General features: G+C 39.9%; 2 protein-coding genes across 5 annotated transcripts; one reads left to right on the plus strand and one right to left on the minus strand.

Annotated features, from left to right (window-relative positions):
• Positions 1-376: 376 nt before the first annotated feature.
• Positions 377-9351, minus strand: stx16 (syntaxin 16). Of its 4 annotated transcripts, none has more exons than XM_035152712.2 (9): positions 8911-9351; positions 5656-5667; positions 5433-5540; positions 5104-5244; positions 4705-4867; positions 4430-4518; positions 4049-4192; positions 2171-2251; positions 377-1854 (listed from the first exon to the last, which is right to left on the minus strand). In XM_035152712.2, the coding sequence occupies exons 1-9, from the start codon at positions 8989-8991 to the stop codon at positions 1753-1755; spliced, it is 921 nt and encodes a 306-aa protein (XP_035008603.1). In that variant the 5' UTR covers positions 8992-9351; the 3' UTR covers positions 377-1752. The 4 variants fall into 4 exon arrangements, with proteins under 4 accessions (XP_035008603.1, XP_035008600.1, XP_035008604.1 ...); XM_035152709.2 differs by having other exon boundaries at positions 8866-9351; XM_035152713.2 differs by lacking the exon at positions 5656-5667.
• Positions 9352-10587: 1236 nt separating this feature from the next.
• Positions 10588-23013, plus strand: dgkab (diacylglycerol kinase, alpha b). The gene is made up of 24 exons (XM_035153183.2): positions 10588-10729; positions 11610-11691; positions 12970-13046; positions 13457-13601; positions 13988-14062; positions 14207-14256; positions 15077-15151; positions 15334-15450; positions 15582-15699; positions 15924-16012; positions 17376-17486; positions 17587-17685; positions 18130-18180; positions 19044-19117; positions 19393-19467; positions 19551-19636; positions 19718-19807; positions 19924-20084; positions 20256-20320; positions 20440-20530; positions 20648-20828; positions 21000-21120; positions 21853-21913; positions 22093-23013. Exons 2-24 carry the CDS (start codon positions 11619-11621, stop codon positions 22171-22173), a joined length of 2166 nt encoding a protein of 721 aa, XP_035009074.1. The 5' UTR covers positions 10588-10729; positions 11610-11618; the 3' UTR covers positions 22174-23013.
• Positions 23014-24600: the final 1587 nt, after the last annotated feature.

A 24600-nucleotide genomic window follows, 5' to 3' on the forward strand; every position in this document is an offset into this window, starting at 1 on the left:
TATAGGAAACATGCCCTTTGCTTTTCCTTGAAGCCAAGATGGTTTTCAGATTTTTTTGGTTAAACCAATTTAAAAAAAACAAGATATTCAATTTACAGTTGCAGGAAACCAGATGCTTACATCTTAGAAGCAACAACCATTGTGTACCTTTTGTGCTTTAAAAATCACCATCGTCTATTGTCAAAATACTTAATACTTGTTCCAGCTGCAGGGAAACTTTGCATATGCCCACTTTGCCTAGAAAGTAACCTGGAGCTGATTACCTCCATGTTTTTACAGCAGGTAGGCAGCATATATATATGTAACCATATGTGAGGCGTTTGCGAGCATTTGCTTCTCTGCATCAATGCTGCGATTCAAAACAGACAGAAACACACCATGTTCCAGGTTTATTTAAAAAAAGCTGCTGTCTCTTTGCCAGTTTTGTTTGGTAAAACAAAACCTGAGTGGAGCACCACTAGGACATTTTTTCACACACACTTCACATCAATGACAAAGATGGATGAACAGGTGTATAAACTGTAGCGTACAGATATGTCAAATAAAGCTCTTCATAGTTTCAGCTTATCAGTCTTCATAAAACACAAGACGTTTCCAACACAGCCAACTAAAATATATCATGTCCAGTCTGAAAAGAAACAGACGAAAACATCCTCGTAATGCTCTCTATACGTCGGCTTGTGCTGGATGTCATCACATTTTCCTTAGTGGGGTGGAATAACAGATGGCTTCAGACACACTTTTACTCAATATACAGTAATTCTGCCTGGAACCGAGCACATATTAACCTCTGGATTATTTGAAGCTATTAAAAATAAATAATGCAATCATTCTTCTTTTTTCATTATACACATACCAGTAGTATTACATCCATAACATCCCCCTCTCCTCCCCCCCAGGCCTCAATATGTGCAAACTGCAAGAGTTTTAAAAAGGTAGCACTTAATACAAGGACCACGAAAAACAAAACAAACAAAACAGTAAAGTGTTTTAAAGTGAGCACTTGATGCAAAGTACAGCAGATTTGAAACATGTTTGATTTTAGGATTGAATTGGCTGACTGGACCCTCTTCCGGACATTAGCGGAGTAACAAGGATCTCAGTGCTCAGTATAATTATAATTAAAGGGATTTAAAACCCCAAAAAATGGTTGTCCTTTAAATCAAAGTCATATTTTTGGTAATAAATGACTATTCTAAATCATATGTGGTGCTTTTTTAACACAAAGGTGACGTAAAATACTGAGCCATGTTGGGATTATTTTGCCATAAAATAATATCTACTGCATGTTTCTCTTCCACAAACATTTCTGCTCTCACGGAAACTAAATGTTTGCAATGGCATTGAACAAATAATTAGCTTCTTCACACAAGAAATAAGTGTGAGAACACTGGGTTAGCAACTCAACATTAGCCGTCATTTTTATAGACCACAAATTTGTTGTTTTTTCTTAAGACAGATAATTCAACATGTTTGGGTTTGACAAACCTTGGTCAAAGAGCATTGGAGCGATTTGATGAGAGCCACTTGATTAAATGGCTAAGACAGATTTTTGATTGTTTCTTTCATTAAAATGGACCACAAAAAATATCTCCACATTGCCGCCAGTGCATCTGCAGGGAGACACGGATTTCCTCTTGTCGTGTCCTGGTGGGTATGAAAGGCAGTCAGCTTCGTTAAAGACCAAGTCCAAGTCCAAACAGATGCACACCATACACCCACACAGAAAACAAACGCCAGAGGAATGCATGACTAGAACTTTGTTCCAAAAAGAATAATAATTAGAACAATGACTATGACGAACAGGATCAAAATGACCAGCATCTTTCTGTTTTTCTTCTGATACTGCTCCGCCTGCAAAGAACATGTTAAAATGTCAGATACTGTAATTACAGTTGCTTTAAGTTTCATTAAAGGATTACTTGTAAAAAACAATTTATGTACTCAAGATTCAAGATGTATATTAATTTATGTATTAAATCATATAAGTGTGTAGAAATGGTTTGTTATACACCCATAGGATATAACTAGTGTAATGTTTTCAGCTGAAAATGTCCCGCCCCCCCTAAAAAAACTGTACATCAGGATTAAAAAGATTGAACTCATAAAACCAAAAAAGTCAAAATGTCAGGTAAAACCCCAAAAGTGTGCAAGAGCGTTTTGTGTTTACCTTTTGTAGCTGTTTCAATCCGTCATCCGTTTTAACACAAGCCTGCTCCACGTTGAAGTCGATTCTGTCAAGCACGGTGCCCTATAAGAGAAACGGAGGAATTTTATTAATGGGGGATAACTTTTCATTTTAGTTGTAGATTATCTTTCTTTGAAGTGTAAGAACTTTGTAGAATAACACTAAAGAACACCACCTGTAGCTTTGGTTTGACTTGAAGGTCGGTTAATTTTCAAGTGTTTATCCCTTCAGTTACTGAATTAATTCAGATTCTCAGTTCGCCTCATGACGGTTTGTAATAAAAAAATAGTAAACATGAAATGGAATTTTTATATGAAATTAAGTCGTTTGGGCCTTTTGTTAAAAACTACACATCTGAGAGGACAAAAAAAGCTTTGCTTTGATGAAAAGACCCGTTATTAGGGCCCGAGCACCTCCGGTGGGAGGCCCTATTGTATTTCGAAGGATTTGTATTTCCCTTTTGGGGCTTTTTCAGGGCCTAGACATGCTCAAATTGTTACCAAAGTTTGCAGGGAATTCAAAACCCCAAAATGTAATTGTATTCTGGAGTAATTTGAAATGGGCGTGGAAAAATGGCTCAACAGCGCCATCTAAGGAAAAGCCCCTCAGTTAGCTTTCACCGATCTTCACAAAAATCGTAGCCCAGGTGTATCATGACCAGACAAACAAAAAATGTCAGAGGTGCAATTGGGAAAAAGCAACAGGAAGCCTGCCATTTTGACTTTAGTGGCCATTTTCCACATTTTTACTTTGACGAACTTGTCGCAGGGCTTTCATCAGATCAACTTCAACTTCTGGGAATGTCATCTCAACAAGATGGAGATATAAACTACCTTGGTATATTTGATTTCATCACACGGTGTGACCGTGGCGTGGCATCAAAGTTTGATTACACGCCATCAAAACATGAGGTTCTGTATCTCGGACATATTTGGTCTAATCGAGTCCAAACTAGACATGTAAGACAAGAGTCCCGGCCTGATGACATCTACACAGAAATCATGACTTAAAATCACAGTGCCACCTGCTGGCTTCAGGAAGTGACATGTTTTATACTTTGATGAACTGCTCCTGGCTGCTTTACAATATACAGCTCAAAAGAGCTCAGTCAAGTCATTGGACCATGGTCAGAATTGTGACATTTCCTCAAACCGTGTAAACATTGAGGTGCGGCGAAGGTTCATCCTTCACCAAAGGAGACGATATTGTTATAACTCCAGTGTGCATTGTCCTATCACCGCCAAACTGCTGTCTCATGATCAGAGACCAAGCCTGAACAGCTCTATGTGTCAATATTTCCTCAGTGCCATAGCGCCACCTACTGATTCGCCATGAAACAGGAAGTACTTTGTAAATCTACTCTGCACTATCCAACCGGCTCCGAACTACTGACCTATGATCACAATCCTGACCTGAACAGCTCCATATATTAATATTAGTTCAGGGTCATAGCGCCACCTACTGATCAGTGTGATAATTAAGTGATCAGAGCCCCTACTTGAACAGATATATTAGTCTGTAGGTAATAATAGTGATGGCGCCACCTACTGGCAACAGGAAGTAAGCTTTGTTTTACAACTATCATTCGATTTACATAAAATGTTCACAGTGTGATGTGCAATTGATAGCGTGGACTGTAATGAGCAATTAGCAGGCAAGGATCGACATCGCGTGACGGACGCAGGAAGTGAAGCGTTTATCCTTGCCGCAGTGCGCAAAACGCATGCAACGCGGAGACGTGCGCTTGGTCATTGATCGCTCTCTCCACCGACCGCAACAGGCTTCAAAATGCGTGTGCTCGGGCCCGTCAGTGCTACAATGTAGCCCTAGTTTAATTCTGTGTCAGAATCTCATTGTTACCTGTTCAACTACCATTCCTGCCAAGTCCCGGAAAATCTCATTCAGATCAGAGATGGACTGCACTACTTGTCTGATCTCCCTCTCTCGCTCTTCAACCATGACCGTGTTCTCCTCCATCAGCATCAGCTGGTCGTCTGTGAATCCCTGAAACAGAAGAAAGAAAAGAATACAATTAGGTGATTTCATAGAAATTCAAAGAACATTCCTACTTTAACACCACCTTTCTGCCAGAGAAAAATAAAAAATACATACAAATTTAGTTTTATTCCCCCAGACATTCACTGTGTCTTTTAGTAGGGTCATCATGTTTATACTAACAATAACAGTAGTACATATTTCTGTTTTTATTTGTCACAGGGAACAGCCACAAAAACAACTCACCTTGTCATACAGAGCTAAATCTTCATCCTCCTCCATTAAGGGTCCTGAGTCAAAAAAGTGCTTTGATCTCTCCTCACGATTCTTCATACCTGGTAGACAAAACAGCATAAAGATAGAAAAGATATGATGTGAGATATGAGCCTGACAGTCCCGCGAACATGTGGGTGGAGACATAAAGGAAAGAACTGAAAGAACACTGAAGGATTTAAAACCAAGACCTGTCTTGGTTTTAAATCCTTCAGTGTTCTTTCAGTTCTTTTGAGTTGAGTTCTTACGTTTTAGGTAACTGGACTGTGTGTATCTAAAATTGGTGGACAGCTCCTGTAGACTCTGTGCCAGAGACGACACCACGTTTCTCAATAGTCTCTCCTCCTGCTCGGTGCAGTGGCCGCAGCGAGTCTGCAAACCTGTCACAGCTCGCTGGCATCTGTGAAACATCTGCAGGGAACACAACATAGCGAGCAAGTAGAAATAAACAATATTTCAAATTCTTTACTCAGGTGTCAGCCATTGGAAAAATTGAGAGGACATGATGAATTCTATATCATTCTATACCAATTAAATGTATTAAAAATAGGCTTAAAAAGTGTCTCCAATTGAGAAACATTTAAAAGGTGTTCAAATTCTAAATAAATGTGCAGTATCTGAAAAACTAAACTGTGAAATTAATGTACCTGTGTGATCTCCTGGGTAGTGATTTCTATGGCGTGCTCTTCTTCACTACTGTCATCCAGTGTGGGACGGTTCATATGCTTGTCATGAAGTAAGGCCAGTTCCTTCATCTTCTGTCGAACCCGTGTGATTTCGTATTGAATCTGAAAGGCAATGAGTTCACAACCAAGTTAAGACTTTGTGTTCAAAAACTTCTCAAAATGTGACTGGTTTGATTGACTTTTACTTGCTACAAGTATTTAAATATATATATACTCTATACTATATATTATATAGTTCACAATACACAAAGATGCATCTACAAATATACAATTTCATATTGAATTTTTACCTCATCAATTCCCTCTATCCATTTAGGAGGCAGTTTCTTTGTGACTCCAATGGCAGCCTCAGGGTCCATACTAATTCCTGACACGAGGGCCATCCGATCATCAGCCAACTAAAAAGCACGCAAAAATAGTCAAATTAAAACATTTAATATAATAACTCATCACAATAATGATGGCATACCATTGTACAAGTCTAAATTCGACCATGAAGGGAAACAGCAGTACCTCATCAAGCTCCTAATGTGTTTGGCAGGGAGCAGAGTGGTCCCATCCCATAAAGAGCAAGGAAAAAGAGAGAAATAAAAGAAAGTGAGCCCTGGAAAATCAGAAGGGAATCCCAGATACAGTGTGTTTGCATCCACTCTCACCAACAATTTCATTACTTTGAGATAAGAATCAGTATTTCTGTTTATGGCAGAGATACATAAAGTCTGGTTGTTTACATAAATTTTCATCCATTTTCACTTAATTTACAAAATTATCTTGAGGCTTTTTGGTAGAAACAAATTTAGAAATTGAGAGTGTATGCAAAGTTACATCATAAATTGTCTATAAACTAGTAACAAAATAACCCACTTTAGACAAATTATGTGAGAAACAGTCAGAATGAAGACAGAGCAGAAACAGTTGAGTTTAAGTAACAAAAAAGGACATATTAAACCAAATATATATATATAAGCGAAACGTAAAAGAACATTTTTAATTTGTGAAACTGGTCACTAAAACTTTATAGAGCTATGATAATTATTTTTCCCTTAAGTTTTAACTGGCAAAGAGCCTGTTGCCTTCTGATTAAACAGCAGCTTCATCAGTAAACTGAATGTACATCGTCTAATGGAAAACAGTTTTTATAGTTGATTTGTTGCCTTTTTAACCCTTTTAACTCCATTACAGTAAAATGAGAAGAAAGTGGCAAACTGATGGACAGCAAGTGACATAAAAAAACTGTCTCAAATATTTTCACTTTGATAACTATGACACCTTGACTCTAAAAATACAGAAGTATTTGCTGATTATTGTATAAATGATTTTGCTCTGTGACATTGGTGGACAGTTGTGTTCTTCAACACAAATGTATGAAGCCTAAGACAAGGACAAGAACAAACATTGAATAATGAAGACAACCAGGATTATATTATACTTTGCACATCCTTTTCCATATTTACATTTAGACATTAGCTTGTTTCTATTTGAGCTACAAACAGTCTTTAAAGTTTCCAGTGAGGAGGGGATGTTGTTTGATCATTCCTTTTTCTTTAACACACTTTTAAGAATATACTTTTTAGGAGGCCAATGACGTCTCTTGAGCAACATGACGGAGTCACTCTCTCTCCCTCCCTGCCTCCCTCATTTATTTTTTCTGTCAATAGAAGAAAAGACTGGCAGGCATGAACCAACCATCACAAAATGTTCCAGGCTGTGGACAACCAGGCCACAGCATCGTTGCTGGGTTCTCTTACTCTGAGGCTACTGACTGATGTTGATGGTCCTGAGGTAAACCCCAGCACACTCTATTAAGCTTTGCCATACACAGCATTAACAGACAGTGTGTGTCAAAGAGCCACAACCATTTAAAGGTCTCAGCTCTGTAGGTTTGGCTGTGCTGATTTGTTTGTTTCATTGAAGGCTCAGCAGCAGAGAAAACCAAGTTTATAAGAGATAAATATCAAGGTCTACAAGAAGACTTATTCACCCTGCTCAGTAGCTGAAATTAAGCAGCATATATTGGGAAGTGCAAATCTTGCACCCTCAGCTGATGGGATACACCACCATATTCATGCCTCTTAGAGTAAATGTTCACAGCTGAGTGTGAATGCACAGACAGACACTGAACAGTGCAGGTGAACTCTAATGCAAACACTGTTGGTGGAGAGCTGTAAAAGGGAGCCAGTCAGGAGCTGTGCTGGCTAACTTGTGTTTGATAGTTTTACAAAGAAGAGCAGCATTGAGTTTTACTTTTTACTGGGCAAGTGGGTAGGTGCTAACAGAAATAAATGTGAACACCATGTTGAGTAAGGTGACAGAGGCGCCATTAGAGAGATAAGTCTAAGAAGAAGATTATAAATATTTGTGGATTAAAAGCAGTTTCTAATTCAGCCTTTTTCCATATTCGTAGCCTTGAGGTTTGTCAAATATATCTAGAATTACAGAAGTTAGCTAGCTGCATTCTAGTGTAGGGTTGGGCAGGATGGCAAAATATACCAGGTGATGAACTCTAAGCCAAAAGAGGTTTTGACACTATTCATAACGCAGTGTCTCTCTCTATACTATCTGTGGGCAGGGTAACCTGGCGTGTTTGAAAGGCCCCGTACAGACCTGGTACTAACATCCGCCCTGATGGATCCGACACCTGGCATTAAAATGCGTCCTGACTGTGTCTCCTGTAACCAGTTGTGATGTGTGTCTGTCTGTGTGTCGGCATCAGAGAGTCAATGAATCTCGTGCAGCTGCAGTGAAGACTTCACCAATTTAAGAGAAGTATCAGTCATGATGTTGTGGTCAGTGTTGACATTTCGGCAATGGCCACAAACAAATCAGCGTATGGGCACAGATAAGAGTAAAAATAGGTTCAGTTCATAGTGCAAGTGTAGCAGCACACTGGAAACAAAGACTCCTTCAGCTAACATTTTTATCAGATAAACAATAACAAGAGCAAAAAGCAAAAGCCTTAATCTAATGAGTTTCTAGGTCTTTATCTACCAACTAAGATAATGAGGGATCTGGGAGGCTTTCCCATCACACCGTAAGAATCTAAGAAAGTTAAACCACTGTGCTGCAAGTCAGGAAGCAGGACTGGAAATGAAAATACTAGATTTATATACTTTATGTTTGCTGCATCAATGAAGCGAAAAGCTGTGTGAGAAATCTTATCTATAAACGTATAAACATTATATGAACATAAAACATTATATGAACATAAATATCAATATCAAAAAAGGCAATTGCATACATTATGATACATTGTCTGTATTGTCCACTTCTATTCTAGTGGAACAATCTAACACAGGTCACAGCCGCAATTTAATCTAGACTAGACCAAAAGAACACTTGATTCCAGGTAGTAAGGAGCATAATATAAATATAAAAACATGCTTTACTTTAGCAAAACCCCACCAAAACTACACTTACAATGTCTACTACTTCCTCTATCCTTATTACTCTTCTTTTTTCTCATAAATTATAGCGATGCCGACTAAAACTGAACTAGTCTGCCTCCCCTTGTTTACATGCGATAGAGACATTGATTGAATGTAAATATGGCTGCACGCCCTCCTCCTCCATCAGTCCTGAGGTGAAGTGACGCGGCACACGAACCTGTCTGACACTAACTAGCAGCTACAGGCACACACAGCTGCTCCTAGCTAACCGCTACCTGGGACTGGCTACATGCAAACACACACACAGTAGAATGTCAAAACGATGCAGACCACTCACCGCAGCATTGCTACGTGTACTCAGACGGGGGTCGTATGTACTCACTTGCTCAGCCAATATTTGCCGGTTTTGGATTGCATTGTTCCGCATTAACAAGAAGGCATCGGTCAGACGCCGAGTGGCCATGACTGCCTTGCCTGAAATCTAAGTAAACTCTGCACAAAGGGCGGACCAGGGGATGGTTTATTAAATGTATGTCCACAGCCGCCGAGAGCCGCTGCTAACGCACAGCTAGCTTTAGCCTTAGCTCTGCTTGCGATGAGTGATGGAGAAAACTCGCAAAAACAGCGTCTACAGCGGACGCCAGACGACCTCAAACACATTCATCCGCTAACCATCACTGGTACTTTAGTTCAAAGTATGAAACATGGCCGCGGGTTTCTTCCTAGAGGCTGAATTTGGCGTCAGATTGGTGAAAGCTACTCCGCTTCTCAAAGCTGCGGAAGAAGGAGGACATCAACACCTGCGTCAACAGCGGCTTCTTCTGCTACTTAACTGCGGCTGTCTTCTGTCGCTGAGGCGGATTACCGCCACCTAACGACAGAGGTCACACAGTGATCTGTAAAGTTGATGTTTACAAGTCCACTCTTGTACTTGAACTGAATATAATTCCATTTCATTTCTTTTTCAGAGCTTTAAATGGATGCAAGTATAACATGTATTCGTTTTCTATCATCAAACGTTTTTTGTTTGTATTAGGCCATGATATGTATGATATTCAAGTCCATTAAATAACTAACTTGATTTTTGGACATTACACATTTGAAATATAAAGTTATAAATGCTTTGGGAGGAGCAAATGGGGGTGAACACTGTAAGTTAACATATATGCCAGAATAAATGCAATTTATTTATGCAATTAATATTACTCTGCCTTGAATATTTAAAAACTGTCTGCTCTTTACTTAAAGATTTATAGTAATAAAAATATGAATAACTATTATTATTATCAACTCTTCGCTTTCTATTGGCTGCTTCTGTAATTATGTCATCATAGACCAGTACCTACAGACACAGTATAAACTTTGGACCTGCCAACCGCTCCTCCACTCTTGCTCTTTGACCTCAGCCTCCGTTTCAAACCAAAGATGAGCCCACAGTTTAATTTGATGTCCAATGTTTAGCCTATCTTAGTTTTGCCAGTCATATGTCGTGGTTAGGTGAATTCATTAAGCTAAAAAATGTAGTCATTTAAATTGAAAAATATTTTTTGTTTATCTTTAATTGTTAGGCCCAGTCTGTTGAGCTGATGTGCAGAATCAATTCAATGGTCTGTTTCATTCATTCAGATCTGCTCATTCTCTCTGTTAAAGCTGGAGACCAGAGAGCTGCAGACCTCATTCTGATTTTCAGACTTTAAGCCTCAGTATTTAGAAAATGCGTTGACTCGTTGGAAGGGTACAATAGATGAGGGTGTGTGTCAGTTAGTGTGTGTGTGTGTACTTGTTTATGTTACCTTGTCAGGACCAGTAGACCTCATGGGGACCAAAGCCAAAGGTTAAGGTCAGGGTTAGCCATGAATTGGTCATGGCTAAGGTGAGGGATGAGGTTTTTGGTTAGATTGTCCACAATGAATGGAAGTCAATGCAAAGTCTCTCTTGCAAACCTGTGTGTGTGCGTGTGCGTGTGTGCGTGCGAGCGTGAGGCTGGCACACTCAGTGATTATGGCTCAGAGCTCCTCCTCTGCTCATTCTTAATCCCTTATATCCGCTAATACCGCAGCGCACACATGTACTCACAAGTACCAGCTGCTGTCAGACAACATACCAAAGTTCTGTGGGACGGAGCTACGTGTGTGGGACGCTTTTTATTGACCTCTGCGAAAGTCTGAGGAGAGAGAGAGAGAGAGGGAGAGAGAGAGCAGGTAAGAAGCCTGAAGATCCCTCCTCTTCATGTGTGAGTGACTGATCACCTGTGCACCTAAAAGAAGTTGTTACTGTCAGTGACTCTGGCCTCCAGTTATAATCCTGTCTGATGGATGTACCCTTTTAATCTTAATTGTTGATTTCTGAATTGCTTTGCTGAGTGGAACAGCATTGTGCTGATTAGAGTACAGAGAGCAGAGAGTTGAGCTGTGGTTAAGTTTACAATAAATATCTCTACAGGCAATAATGACTTTTCCTGTTTTTCTGCTGGTGACATTTAACTGAACGGATTACCTTTCTCATGTTTTGATTGCTGTTCTTTTAATTTCAAATCTTCTCTCTGTTAAGCACTTTGTAAGTTATCATTAATATCATGTTGTTATTAATAGTTCATAAGAGACTGACGCTCTGCAGCATACAGCCTGTCAAAGTATCACTTGCAGCTCCTTTCTAGGTTTATTGTGGCCAGTTCCTGATGTTGATTAATTTTGTTGCACACCTTTCCCCAATCCCCATTATTTTAAAGCTCTTATCAACTATCTGCATAACATTTGCTATATTCACAATAGTCCATTGTGAAATGTTCACTGCTGATGCTTGTAAGTCTTTAGTTATCAGATGAACCTCAGAAACCAGATAAAGTGGGTGATCAGTATCTTTAAATCAGGGAGTGTCTGACTTACTACCGTTTGTGTGCAGTTCAAGGAATGGAGGCAAACCAGTTCCCATGTGTCGCTGACAGAACCGAGCATGTCCTATATAACATTAAATACCACCTCCTTGTTTCACCTTTCTCAGGGTTGGTGCTCCTGCCTGGGATGTTTTCATGTCGGTCACCTCCCTCACCGTCCTGTCATTTTCTTGTCTTTGCTCACACAGCTGATCGACATGGCCTCCCCCGACGACACAGAGGGCTCTCTGTCTCCCGTGGATTTTATCCAGCTGCAGCAGTACATGGAATGTAAGTTTAACTTGGGCACTTTACATCATTTCCTCAGTTAATTGATATTAGCAGCATGTTAATACTGCATGTAACACATTACTTGATCATCTGAAGGTGAGCTTTATTGATGCTCAGTCTGCCATCTGTACTTGCTGAAAATCTAAATATATGATCAGCTCATAAAACATATATTGTTTTAAATGATCACATTTATTTACATACATAGATAACATAAGAAGAGAGTTGGTGTGAACGCAACAGTTCCAGCAAGAAGACTTTCTTTGTTCAGCACAGGTGCATGAAGAGAAGTCCATTTTAAACATCTGTGCACACTTTGCTGCAGAGACCATGAGAGAGGCAGATGCTCTAAGTTATAAATGGGACACATGGGACAAGATTTAAAACAACATACACTAACATAACTTTCAGCATTAACTGTTCAATTAAAGCAACTAATATTCAAACAGAGTGAAACATTGAATCTTACAATAATCATATTATATCAGGGTTCGTCAGGTACAATCTTTCCAGTAGCTAGGGCGTAATCAAAGAAACAATTTTTTAAAAATAGACCTGAAATTTGTGAGAGACTGCTGCTAAGCTCTGGAGATCTGTATTACACAAGAAGTGAAAGCAGCAGATGTGGCTAAGTGGACATCATCATTATAAAACAGACGACTGAGGAAGTTCTCTTTCATGCACCATTAAATACAAAGAGACGTCACAGTGCGATGTTCTCTGGAGGCTCATTCAGCATCAGAACAGAAACACAAACAGCAACTCCAAAATGTAAGTGCATCGCTCTTGAGCTAATGCAGAATTTGATAGACCTGTTGACAGGAAACAGAAAGGGGCTAAAAATATGTTGCCTTCCACTGAGAGGCTTTGTTTGAAAGAAATGAAATGGGTCGGCATGCTTTTAGTGTTGGGGTAAAGAGGGGGTATTTGCACTGTTGGATAACGGAAGAATGGATGATTACACCTGCTCCTCTCTGGCCCTTAAAAAAAGCTCTGCCATGTGTCAGCAGGGCCAGGAACCCAGATTTAATGCAGGATACACACAGTCCGTCCACGTCCACGATTAAGTGATGATCTCACATGTTTCTCGTTTTAGCTCAGCAGCCATGTAATCAATGTGTGGAACTAATGGCCGACAAAGAACACATTCACTCACCGAGCTTCTCTGTTCTCACTTGTACTGTGGGGTTTTTCATCAGGGCAGATTGATGTTCTGATGGCACAGGTTCACTTCAGGTGGCAGTGAATTTCATGTCCTGTCAACTGTTCTGTTTGCAGACAGCAATCTAAGGGTGAAAGATGTGATCAAGGAGTTTCAGCCTGGAGGTCGACTGGCCCAGCACAGCATGGGGAAGGTCAGAGACTGTCCCAGTAGAAACAGATACAGTATTTTCTGCACAGTTATACATGTGGATTAATTTTAGAAGTTCATTATTTCTTGATTGTTATAAATTTTATTGGAATGTTTCTGATGAAAACAATTATTGCAAATATCGTGGAAATCATGCATATTTCTCATTTCAAGCCCAAGTAAATATAAATGTCATTATTAATTTAATATAGGAAACTTAATTGTACTTATATCTTGAATTCTCTGCTTGGCTGTTGACAAATTTCACTTCGTCTGCCCTCAGAATTTTGCCTTCATTTAAAATGTATTCATTTTTCGAGTTTTTTTAAAAAGAGCATTACCCTAAATATAAATGTGACATTAACATATTGTTGTTGTGTCTCCTCTGACACCTGCTCTGATTTCCCTCCTCAGTGCGTTGACGCAGTGGGTTTCAGTCTCTTTCTCAAGACGTACCTTGAGGTTGATGAGTTTCCTGCGGATTTCTGCCAACGCCTTTTTCACTACTTCCAACGAATAGAGCAGGATTGCAGCACAAAGAGCCCACTGCCCCAAGGAGGTAAATCATTCTGCGTGTCTGAGCAGGTGTTCAGAGGAGAAGCACTGAGCTCAGATGCTGGTTGGGGGATGCAAGTTAGAATATAAAACGATCAAAGAAAGACAATTGCTACAAACAGTTCCTCCTGTTGGACCCTTTGTCTGACACCCACATATTTGTTTGTCTGATGTTTTTCCTCTTGTAGTGCTGCGTCACAGGAACAAGGATGTAGGCGCAGCTATGGAGATTGGTGCACCTGTTCCAATAACCAGCTTTGATCAAATATGTGCTTTTCTTATTCCTGTTCTACAGTTCAATCAGGACCTAAAAAAAAGCGGTTTTGGCTTTAGTGATGTTATGATGATTCCAGTTTGGTCACAATGTTCTGCACATCTCTTTATTTTCAGGAGGGGTCTTTCTTCGCGATGTGTCCTGTTACTTCTCAGTGCTGGAGGAAGGACAGCCTCGAGAGAAGCTTGAGTGTTGGTTTGATCTTCCTTATCTACCGCACTTTGTTTATATATATATATTATATATATATGTTATGTTTATTGTGGTGTGTTGTGCACGCGTGAAAAATGAAGAAACATTAGTTGGATCACTGATTTTCTGTATTTTGCTTCTAGTTACTTTCAAACTTTATGACAAAGATGGCAACGGACTCCTGGACAGTTCTGTAAGTTCAAACTTTTCACAAATTCACAGAATATTTGGGATGCTTTCATAGTCACTCATAACACATGCACATTCATTCAACAGTTTGGTTTTGTTGAGAATATTTTGCGTTGGGGTTAATGTACAGAAAATAACAATTGCTGTCTAAAATATGAAGGTCTCAGGTGGGTTTAACAAACACTTAGGACCCCTTAGTGAGGTTATTATTGTGTCCCAATCTGCAATTTGACTTTTATTTGCAAATTGTTTAGTCAAATGTGTGGGAGCAGCACAGAAAGTGCTTCTGACAGGTAACGTGCATCTAATGTGCTGTATACTGTATATTGTTAAAGTTGTTGACACAATCACAGCACCTCACCCACAAATATGTCCTAATCATAATTCAAGGTTAGTTAATACATTTATCTTGATGCTCCTCCTTATGTTATTACAGTCCAGTAAATAGAAGCCAGCTCATGATGTAAAACAAGTCCTTATTCATCCAAAAGAAAAAGATATAAACAGCTCTCAACCTCACTTCACTAAACAAACAAATGAAGGAGAATTAAATGAGAAGACCCAACTGCACTTGGACTGAATTTACAGTTATAGTCTGCAGATAATTTCAGCAAAGGTCCTCACATTTGTTAACTAGTTTAAAAAGGATTTCAGTGATCCACAAGATTTTTTATTATATGGTGTTGTAAACCTGATTGAGTGGTTGCATTTGGATGTGTAGCACACATCATGATTGTCTTAGGTTCCTGTATTTTGAATAGATAAGATGTATAAGGCCACACCAATGTCCACTGTGAGTGTAAACTGTGTTGTCTCTCCATCAGGAAGTGGATCGTATAATCACCCAGATGGTGCGAGCTGCTGATTACCTGGGCTGGGACGTGACGGAGCTCAGACCAGTATGAATCTCTTTTTTTCATTTTAGAACTGGCATAATCTTTTAATTCTATCACAAAATGCTTGTGAATTTGCTTTCTGACTCGAAGAGAGCTTCAGTGCAGCAGCCGAGAGCTCCAGGAGCTCATGAACACGATATGCCACAGATGACCAATAATCAGGAGATGTGTTTGTGACTGTGCAGGTGCTGAGAGACATGATGACAGCCATCGATGTGGACGACAGTGGCACCGTCACACTGGAGGAATGGTTGAAGGGAGGCATGAACAATGTGCCTTTACTTGTTCTGCTTGGACTGAAGGTGAAAAACATCTTTAATGTACAAACCACATTTTAGAGTTTCAGTAGAGCTTTACATTGCTCATGCTCCATTTTCTGTTTTCCTCTGACAAAGTCCTTTTTAATGTCTTTTTCTCTTTCCCCCACCCACAGATGAAAGAGAAGGACGGGCAGCACATCTGGAGGTTGAAGCACTACAACAAGCCAACTTACTGCAGTGTGTGTCAGAACATGATGCTCGGCCTTGGAAAGCAGGGACTCTGCTGCACCTGTAAGAGCTCACAGCTGCCACTAGGGGACAGACACGTACCTCATACATTGTTAATAAAACTAAACTAAGGGAGTCAAATCTTTACTCGTGTTGTTATTTTTCAGGGTAAAAGCAGGTTTCCTGGGATAAGACTACATATAATAATAAAATCATAAGATCTGGAAGTGAAAACATTGTGTTGAGTTCCGTCACTTTTGTAATTTGGGTTTATTTTCCTCCCACAGGTTGCAAGTACACTGTCCACAATCAGTGTGCCAACAAGAATCCTGAACCCTGTGCTCGCACCTTTGTCAAATCCAAAAAGGAGATCGGTGTAAGAAAGCACAACAATACATTTTCACCACTGGTGTCTTCTATTTATCAAAGCTTTTCAGTTTTAAGTTAAACTAGACTGTCACCCAGTAGAGCCCCCTTCTGAAACAGTATTTCAATTCACTAGATCCAGATTTGTATTTGGATCTGCACCAAATTGCACACACTGAGAACGAAATGTTGAAAAACACCGTATCTCACAGTGTTAAAGAAAGAAAATATTATAATCCTGAATTTGCCCCTGATCTGGATGTGCACCAAAATAATGGCTTCTTTACTGATGCATACCACATCCTTGTGGTAATCCCTCAAGTAGTTTTTTACATAATCTTACTTACAAATCCACCAACCCACAAACAAACAGACAGGGGTGAGCACATAACCTCCTTGGCAGAGATTATATTACATTTCCCATGTTTTTAGTAGAATACATTCATGACAATTCTCTTGTCCCTGACCAAAACCCAAATGTCAGTGAGAGTGAACACATTATCAACAGAGAGCATTACGGTGCATTACTCAGTAATAAGTGCAGCCCATCAGTGTTTTGTTTTTTAAGTGCGGATTACAGCTGGCACAGTCTGCTCAGTACATCTGTTTAAATGTCCTAATTTTGCACGAACCCAGACAATGATTCGTTCACTGTCTTTTTAACCCCAGAACCGTGTCACAGCCGCAACTCACTGCTTCACAATATCATTATTGCATCTCAACAGTGAGCCGCCCCAAAATGTTTCATTTGCCATGGCACATTTTAGTTGCCGGTGCCCTTCAAGGATATTTGATTTGGTGACGCACGTCTGCCAAGTCGATGGTTATCCAGAAAGTCATAAATCTGCAGTCGTCTATAACTTTAACAGTGAGTCAATAATGATGTTGGCACCACAGTGGCAAACACGAACATTGTTCGCTGCAATGGATTATTAGCATCTTAAGACTTGTCCAGATATTATACAAATATTTGAAAACAACATTGGGTGATGGAGTCACTTATATGGGTGGAGAAATGGTGAAAATAACTACAATATCACTCAGAAGAGGCCCAGCAGTCGCAGTATAGTCAATCAAGCTGCACTAAATTGCACAGACTCACAGATATCAGTTCCCTTAATGTGTCTGATTTTTTTCAGCAAGATCCATATATGATTCCCTGGGAAATTGGTGAAATTCCTTGATCCACTCCCTGATCTGGATCTGCACCAAAATATAATGGATTATTCCCTGACTCATACCACATCCTTCCACCAGGTTTCATGTTTGTAATGCTGATAACAGCCAACGCACAAACAAATGCTCCTCGGGGGGAGTTAATTTGTGGGTTACATCGGTGGGACCTCACCTCTGTCTCCTCCTCTGTGTCTCAGGTAGCGGCTCACGACTGGATCAAAGCCGACTGTAAATCTACAAAGTGTAAGATCTGCCACAAGAAGATCAAAACTTTAGCAGGGAGGCGTTGTGCGTGGTGCCAGGAGATGGTGAGGATTGTACATGTATACTATATATATGTATACAGTAATGCATGAATTACATAGAAACCCTTCTTTCCATGTTCACTGAATCCTGTTTCTTTTTAAGCGTCATGATGAGTGTATTTACTCTGGCTCGTCGTCCTGTGACTGTGGGCCACTGAAAGATCACATCCTGCCTCCATGGGCCATATACGCCGTCTCAAAGGTAAAACTAGAGTAGTACTCTCACTCAGTAGAGTGCACACGTCCGCCAAGGCCCAACAGTCCTGCTGATTTCAATCCAACTGCACCAAATGCACAAATTTATCAATATCAGGCCCCTACATATGTCTGAAAATCTCGACATTATTTCTTGACAAATTCACAATTTTTTTGGATAAATGGCCCATTTCACTTTAATTAAATCCACTCCAAAAGTTCAGGCCTTCCTTCTTGGCCCATACCCCAATCTTTCACCAAGTTTTATTAAAATTGGTTCAGTAGTTTTTGCATATTCCTGCTAACAATCAGACAAACAGCGATAAAAACAATAATGAGCAGCTTAAGCACAAGATAAATATCAATCCCATAATTTGGCTTAAGAAAATGTAAAGATTATTTATATTATTGTTAGTTAATAATCTGTTTAATTAACCTTTGATTCCTTCAGGAGGAGGACTCCAACCTGTTGAATGTTACCTCTGATGGCCACATCCTGCAGGTCTGCCTTCATCTGATCTTCCTACATACTTAAAATATATTTTTCAGCTACACACACGTGTCTTCTCCGCGAGTTCTCTTTCACGTTCTCTGCCCAAACTAACATCTGCACATTGCTGTTTCTGGCAGGATCTCCAGTTTTAGTGATTACTCATTATATTTTTCATGTTTAGAAAGATTATACTAGTGTCTCTGTGGTCTATTCGGTTCAGATCAGTCATGGACAAACACAACATTGGTGGGTTTGTCTGCATCTGCACAGAAAAGCTCTCTGATCCGATGCTTACGGTTTAGACTTTATATTTTTAGTATCAGATACTATAGATAAAGCTTGAAAGCTGCTTGTCTGTTGTTTGCCTCCAGACAGAGAACAGTAATACGACAATGATAAGAAGTTATCACAGCCAGAAAAGCAGCGTAATCCACTTTGCTACTATACGTGTTCAGTATGTCCCAAACCCCTGTATTTGATATATGGCTGAATATACTACTTGTGTTTCTAATTTGTTTAAAGACATATTTTAAAGTATATTTTTGAACATTCGTTGCAAAAATATTTCAGTTGAATAATTTTACATTAATAAAATATCTGCTCTTGCCATTACAGTATGTGAGAAAAGCAACTTTTACTTTTAGTGCTAAACAGGACACAAATGGACTCAGCATTATAAAGCAACAATATGAGTTTGAACAGTGATGATGATGCTGCCTTAAAGTTTTAGGAATTTTTCAAATAAAGTAAAAAACGTGAACACAACCTGTGGTAGTAGATTGAATGGTAGCATGTGTCCACACAGTGAGACGTTGCTTTACCAGATGAGTTAAATAATCCTGTATCTTCTTCTGTTGCACATTTCTTTTCAGATCGCTCCACTTCCAGACATCCATCCTGTGTTGGTGTTCGTAAACCCCAAAAGTGGAGGAAAGCAGGGTGAAAGGTAAGCAGCTCAGAGTCTTGATAATGTTGGGAGAGATTATCAGTATAGGAATTTAAAACATATAACTGTTAATAAAATATGTTATCAAGCTTTATGTGCAATATTTATACCAAATAATCTGTTGATATAAGTTTTCCTCTCAGCATTCGTGTATTATTAATAGTTCCCCTATGATTCCCACCCCTGGTGTAAATATATGGTAGTTTTTAGACGAAGAATATTTCCCCTTTGAGTTGATTAAGTTTTCTTTCCTTCTGTGTCTGTGTTTTCTGCAGAGTGCTCAGGAAGTTTCAGTACCTGCTGAACCCACGTCAAGTGTACAACCTGTCCAACGGAGGTCCTGCACCAGGGTACACCGCACTTTCACTGCCGTGGGCCTCGCAGTTTGTCTGTTTGTCTTTTCGTCACGTTGACTTTGACTTTCATCTTTTAGACTGCACTTCTTCCACAATCTGCCGGACTACAGGATCTTGGTGTGTGGAGGCGACGGCACCGTTGGCTGGCTCCTGGATGCTTTAGGTACAGCACGTCCTTCTGGGTTTCAGTGAGCAGACTGAGACAACCGTCTCCGAGGCTAAATGATGTGACCTGTGATTTCAGACAAAGCAGACCTCCAGGTGCATCCTCAGGTTGCCGTCCTGCCTCTAGGTACTGGGAACGACCTGGCTCGCTGTCTACGCTGGGGTGGAGGTAAAACCATGAATGCGTTACCTCTAAACCAAAACTAGTATCACCCAGGATTTGGCACTGAAATCAGGGGCATATGTTGTGTAATCACCCTGTTTCTATTTGTAACTCCATGGAAGGCTACGAGGGGTCTGACCTGAGGGACATCCTGAAGGAGGTCGAAGGCAGCAAGCTGATCCCCATGGACCGCTGGAACATCCGGGTGATACAGGAAGACTCTGAAGAGGCGGGAGACCCTGTGCCAAATGAGATTATCAACAACTACTTCTCTATTGGAGTCGTGAGTCTCTACAGCGCACACACCTCACATAATAATTGATTGATTTATTCAAGCCTTCAACGGATATCTATCTGCAAAAAATCTTTTAATTTCTTCCTGTAATAAACGTAAAGTATAATATATTGCTTCTAATCTGATTTGACATGATTGTGCTTGTGTCCATGTGAGCAGGATGCTTCCATTGCTCATCGTTTCCACTCCATGAGAGAGAAACACCCCCAGAGGTTCAACAGCAGGTGAGGAATTACATTACCTGTGTGAGTGTTTTCCTGAAGAGTGTAACAGAGATTAGGTTGTTGTTGTTTTTTAAATCAGGGACAGTGAAGTTCTTTTTGTTTTCTCTTTTTTTTTTAAGAATGAAGAACAAACTTTGGTATTTTGAGTTTGCCACTTCTGAGACCATCTCTGCCTCCTGCAAGAGGCTAAAGGATTGTCTCTCGATTGAGGTGAACATTTCTCCTACAGTCATTCTATTGTTTCACCAGTACCAATGATATGCTAACGCTCAAAGTCTTGCTTTAGTTACGTTTAAAGAAAACAACCTGTTATTGTGCCTCCACCAGTGTTGTGGGAAACAACTGGACCTGAGTGGCCTGTCACTGGAGGGCATAGCTGTCCTCAACATACCCAGCATGCACGGCGGCTCCAACCTCTGGGGTGAATCCAAGAAGCCGGATGGCTTGCCAGAGGCGGAGCGCAGTGAGGTCATCACTGATCCTGATCTTCTTAAAACGATCTCACAGGGTGAGGCTTCAGTAGTTGGGCCGTCTCTACTTTCCTAAACAACTTTACACACAGAGTCCAAATATTATCATTGGACCCTCCCTGACTACTTTCAGGCAGATGTAGTCAATCCTGTCGACTCTAATACTGATTTAATCTCTCTGTTCTTCTGTGTGTTCCTTCACTCTGCAGACATGAGCGATAAGCGTTTGGAGGTGGTGGGGCTGGAGGGAGCTATGGAGATGGGACAAATCTATACTGGACTGAAGAGCGCTGGGCACAGACTGGCACAGACGTCTCAAATCACCATCAGGTTGTGCAATTTTACCTATGGACAAATATGTCAAAAATTCAGAAAGTATGCAAAAGCATACACATCCACTATAGGGGCTGAACAGAAACAAACAAAAAAGAAGACAAGAAATGTCTGCACACCAGTTGAGGCTCCCAGAAGCTTTTTATTTTCTTGTGTAACATTTTGGGCACAGGCCCTTCTTCAGACCTCTGCCTGAAACTTGGGAGTAAATTAAAATCTTTATTTGGAGCCTCAACTGGTGTGCAGACATTTTATTCTTCTGATAAATATATCAAGAATACCCAACAATCTGTTCCTGTTATTTTATCCGTCTCCTTGTGGTCCGGTGTAAACACACATTTGGACATGATGATGGGGCGGCTGTGGCTCTGGAGGTAGAGCGGGTCATTCACTAAAGAAAAAGGTCGGTGGTTTGATCCCCGGCTCCTCTAGTCTTCATGATGAAGTGTCCTTGGGCAAGATACTGAACCCCATTGCCCCTTAGGGCTGTGCCAACAGTGTTTAGGTGATGTGTGATGGAAAAAGCACTGCATATATATATATATGTACATATATCCTAGTAGCAGTGCATGAACATGTGTGCTAATGGGTGAATGTGACTTGAAGTGTAAAGTGTTTTAGGGTTTGTTAAGAATCTCTATATGAATGCAGTCCATTTACCATTTACTGTGTTCACATATAAATGATACAGAATGATTAAATCTCACTGTCTCTCCTCTGTGTGTGCAGGACAGTCAAAGCTCTGCCCATGCAGATTGACGGGGAACCATGGATGCAACCTCCTTGCACTGTAAGTGTAGTTCAGGCTCAGTCATTGTGTTTTGTGTTTAGAATATTTAAAGACATTGGTAACAACATTGTACTGAGCTACATCTTGAGCTCAGAAAGGAAACTTAATCATACAGATAACAGCAACATAATTTCCATGACTGTAACGCAACATTGTCTCATAATAATCTACTGTTATAGATCCACATAACCCACAAGAACCAAGCGAACATGCTCATGGCTTCACCGACCAAACCATCCTCGTTCTTTCACCTCAAGTAAAGAAGTGTCTCCACTGCGTCCTCCAGTCTGCAGAGGGTCACAGCAGACCACCTGTATAATCATGACCAGGATGCAGCATGTGCATTTTAAGAGGATTTTGATTGCCGAGTGTGTAGTTGTGTGTTGTTATTGTAATTTAAGTGTGTACGTGTGCTTTGCACTTAATCCCTGATATGATTCTGAACTAAGTCAAAGTAAAGACACCTTGCACTTACCCAGTAACCCCGCTGACAGACCAACGCTGAAGTGCAAATCTCACCACTCAGTCCGATCACTGCCATCGTGTGCCAACTTAAATGTAATGCATCTGTTTTTTGTGTTTGTATATAAAAGAATAGAGTGTATCACACATGTCTACAGTATATAATGAGGAGTATATATCTACTTCATTCATGTTGCATTAGCTTCTTCTGTGCTAAGTCAAATTAACAGTGGTGTCTTGTTGAGTCTCACCTTTGCTCCCTAATGCAGCTTTGTTCTGGACGACAGCAGCTTAAAGCAGCTCACCTTACTCTCCATGATCTGTTCAGATGTCTGTCAGTGTCAAAAAATATATATAATATATTTATTCCAGTATCTCTTTTTCAATGTTTCTTAAATACATGTTGATACATGTACTATAATGTACTGTGCTCCCAGATTTACCAAGCTGTGCAGAGCAGCCTCTTGTTGTATTTAATACACATATACGGTACTAGACATAATTCATATCAATTTCCTCTGTGTTGTTGTTGTCCTGTAACTTTGCAGCATCTTTGTAGCAAGCTCCTCCTGCTGATTGGCCTTTTTGAATATGTTCACACAATATACAGAAATCTAATAAAATATCATTGATTCAAATTGTGACAAATGGCAGCATACTTAAAGGTCACAGCGCTACACCTGCTTTCAGCAAAATAGAAGAAGAGGATAAATGCATGTTAAAAAACATACAGTAAAAAACAATGTGTAGCATTTTTCTATGTTGACCTTTGTCAGGTCTCAACAGTGCTTGTATTTCGTGGTGACTTGTGTATTTATGTGAAGTTTGATTTTGATGCAATGTTATTTTTCATGCATCCCACTTATTGAAACCATAGGTAGCATAATGCCTACAGCATGAAAACAAACCTTTGGATCAAAGTGGGAGGGAAAGCAGGACGACTAATCCAGAGGGTGTGAAGAAAAGTGCCAGCAGCAAAGGTTTTGTTCCTTGTACATCTAATGCGTGTGTGTGTGTGTGTGTGTGTGTGTGTGTGTGTGTGGGCGAGAGAGAGACGTGCTTGCACACTTGTGGAAGTAGCGTCAGACATACAGAGTCACTCATCGTCACTGCACGATTTCTTTCCATTTAAAGGAGGTTTTTCTAAATTGGGTCTCTTGGGTAAATAATATTATAAATATTATGGTAAAGACCTGTATGAAAAGTGCCCTGAGATAACTTATTATGATTATGGTATGATCCCTGTCTCTACAAATAAACTTAATTGACTAATAGATGTGAAATCTAGTTGGACTTGCTCTGAGTACAAATCATCTGATGTTGACTCAGCCAGACTGAATGATTTCAGGTAAATGTCACTCATCTTGTCTGGTCAACAGCTTTTTATCTTTGTTATGCTTATTTAAGTAAACACAAGGAACTTAACCAAAATAATATATTTTCAAAGTTAGACTGTTTTGTTATGGTTGTGATGGTCAAGAAATAAACTGTTATCAGTCTTCAGGTGCATGAAAGGCCTAAATCACCAAATAGAACTACAACAGCAGTACTTTAGTAGCAAAGTAGCAATATAACATTTAATTACTCTATATAGCACTGGATAGCTGAAGCTATAGTGATACATCATAATATTTACATTATATTTTGTACTTATGTGCTAAAAGATGAAAGAAATACATTTTGCAGACAATGTTTGTCGCTGTTGAGAGGATCTGAAATACTGTACTTGAGTAAATGTATTTAGTTACTTTCCATCTCTGCTACACAAGGCACCACTGTAACCATCAGCTGATTAATTTGTTGACAAGCTGACAAACGTTCAATGAGTCGTTCAGCGTCAAAATAAGAAAAACATTGTGTTGTATTCTTTGCCTGCAGGTTTAAATTTTACAGTTAAAAAACTTTTAACAGGGCTTACGTTGAAAGACACATTAATGCTGTCTGTGCAGTTCTTAGATATGTTGGTATGTGTTTGTTCTCATGTGACCGAGAACAAAAAAGAAAGAAAGATACGTCCAGTCTACAGTGATTCTATCTTCTATTCTTACATAAAGCAGTGTTGTGTTTACAGCCCAGTGTGATGATGTCTGTTCACTCCTGACCTGGAAAGTCTCATTAGCTGCTTCAGAGAAAATCTCAACCTCTCCACACCTTGAACGACCCTTCTCACTTTCTTCATCCTTAAATAAGAAACAGGATCACGTCCAAGCGTCCCCTGAGATGGT

The sequence above is a fragment of the Hippoglossus stenolepis genome, chromosome 3, assembly GCF_022539355.2.
Source record: "Hippoglossus stenolepis isolate QCI-W04-F060 chromosome 3, HSTE1.2, whole genome shotgun sequence".
NCBI classification, from domain to species: Eukaryota; Metazoa; Chordata; class Actinopteri; order Pleuronectiformes; family Pleuronectidae; genus Hippoglossus; species Hippoglossus stenolepis.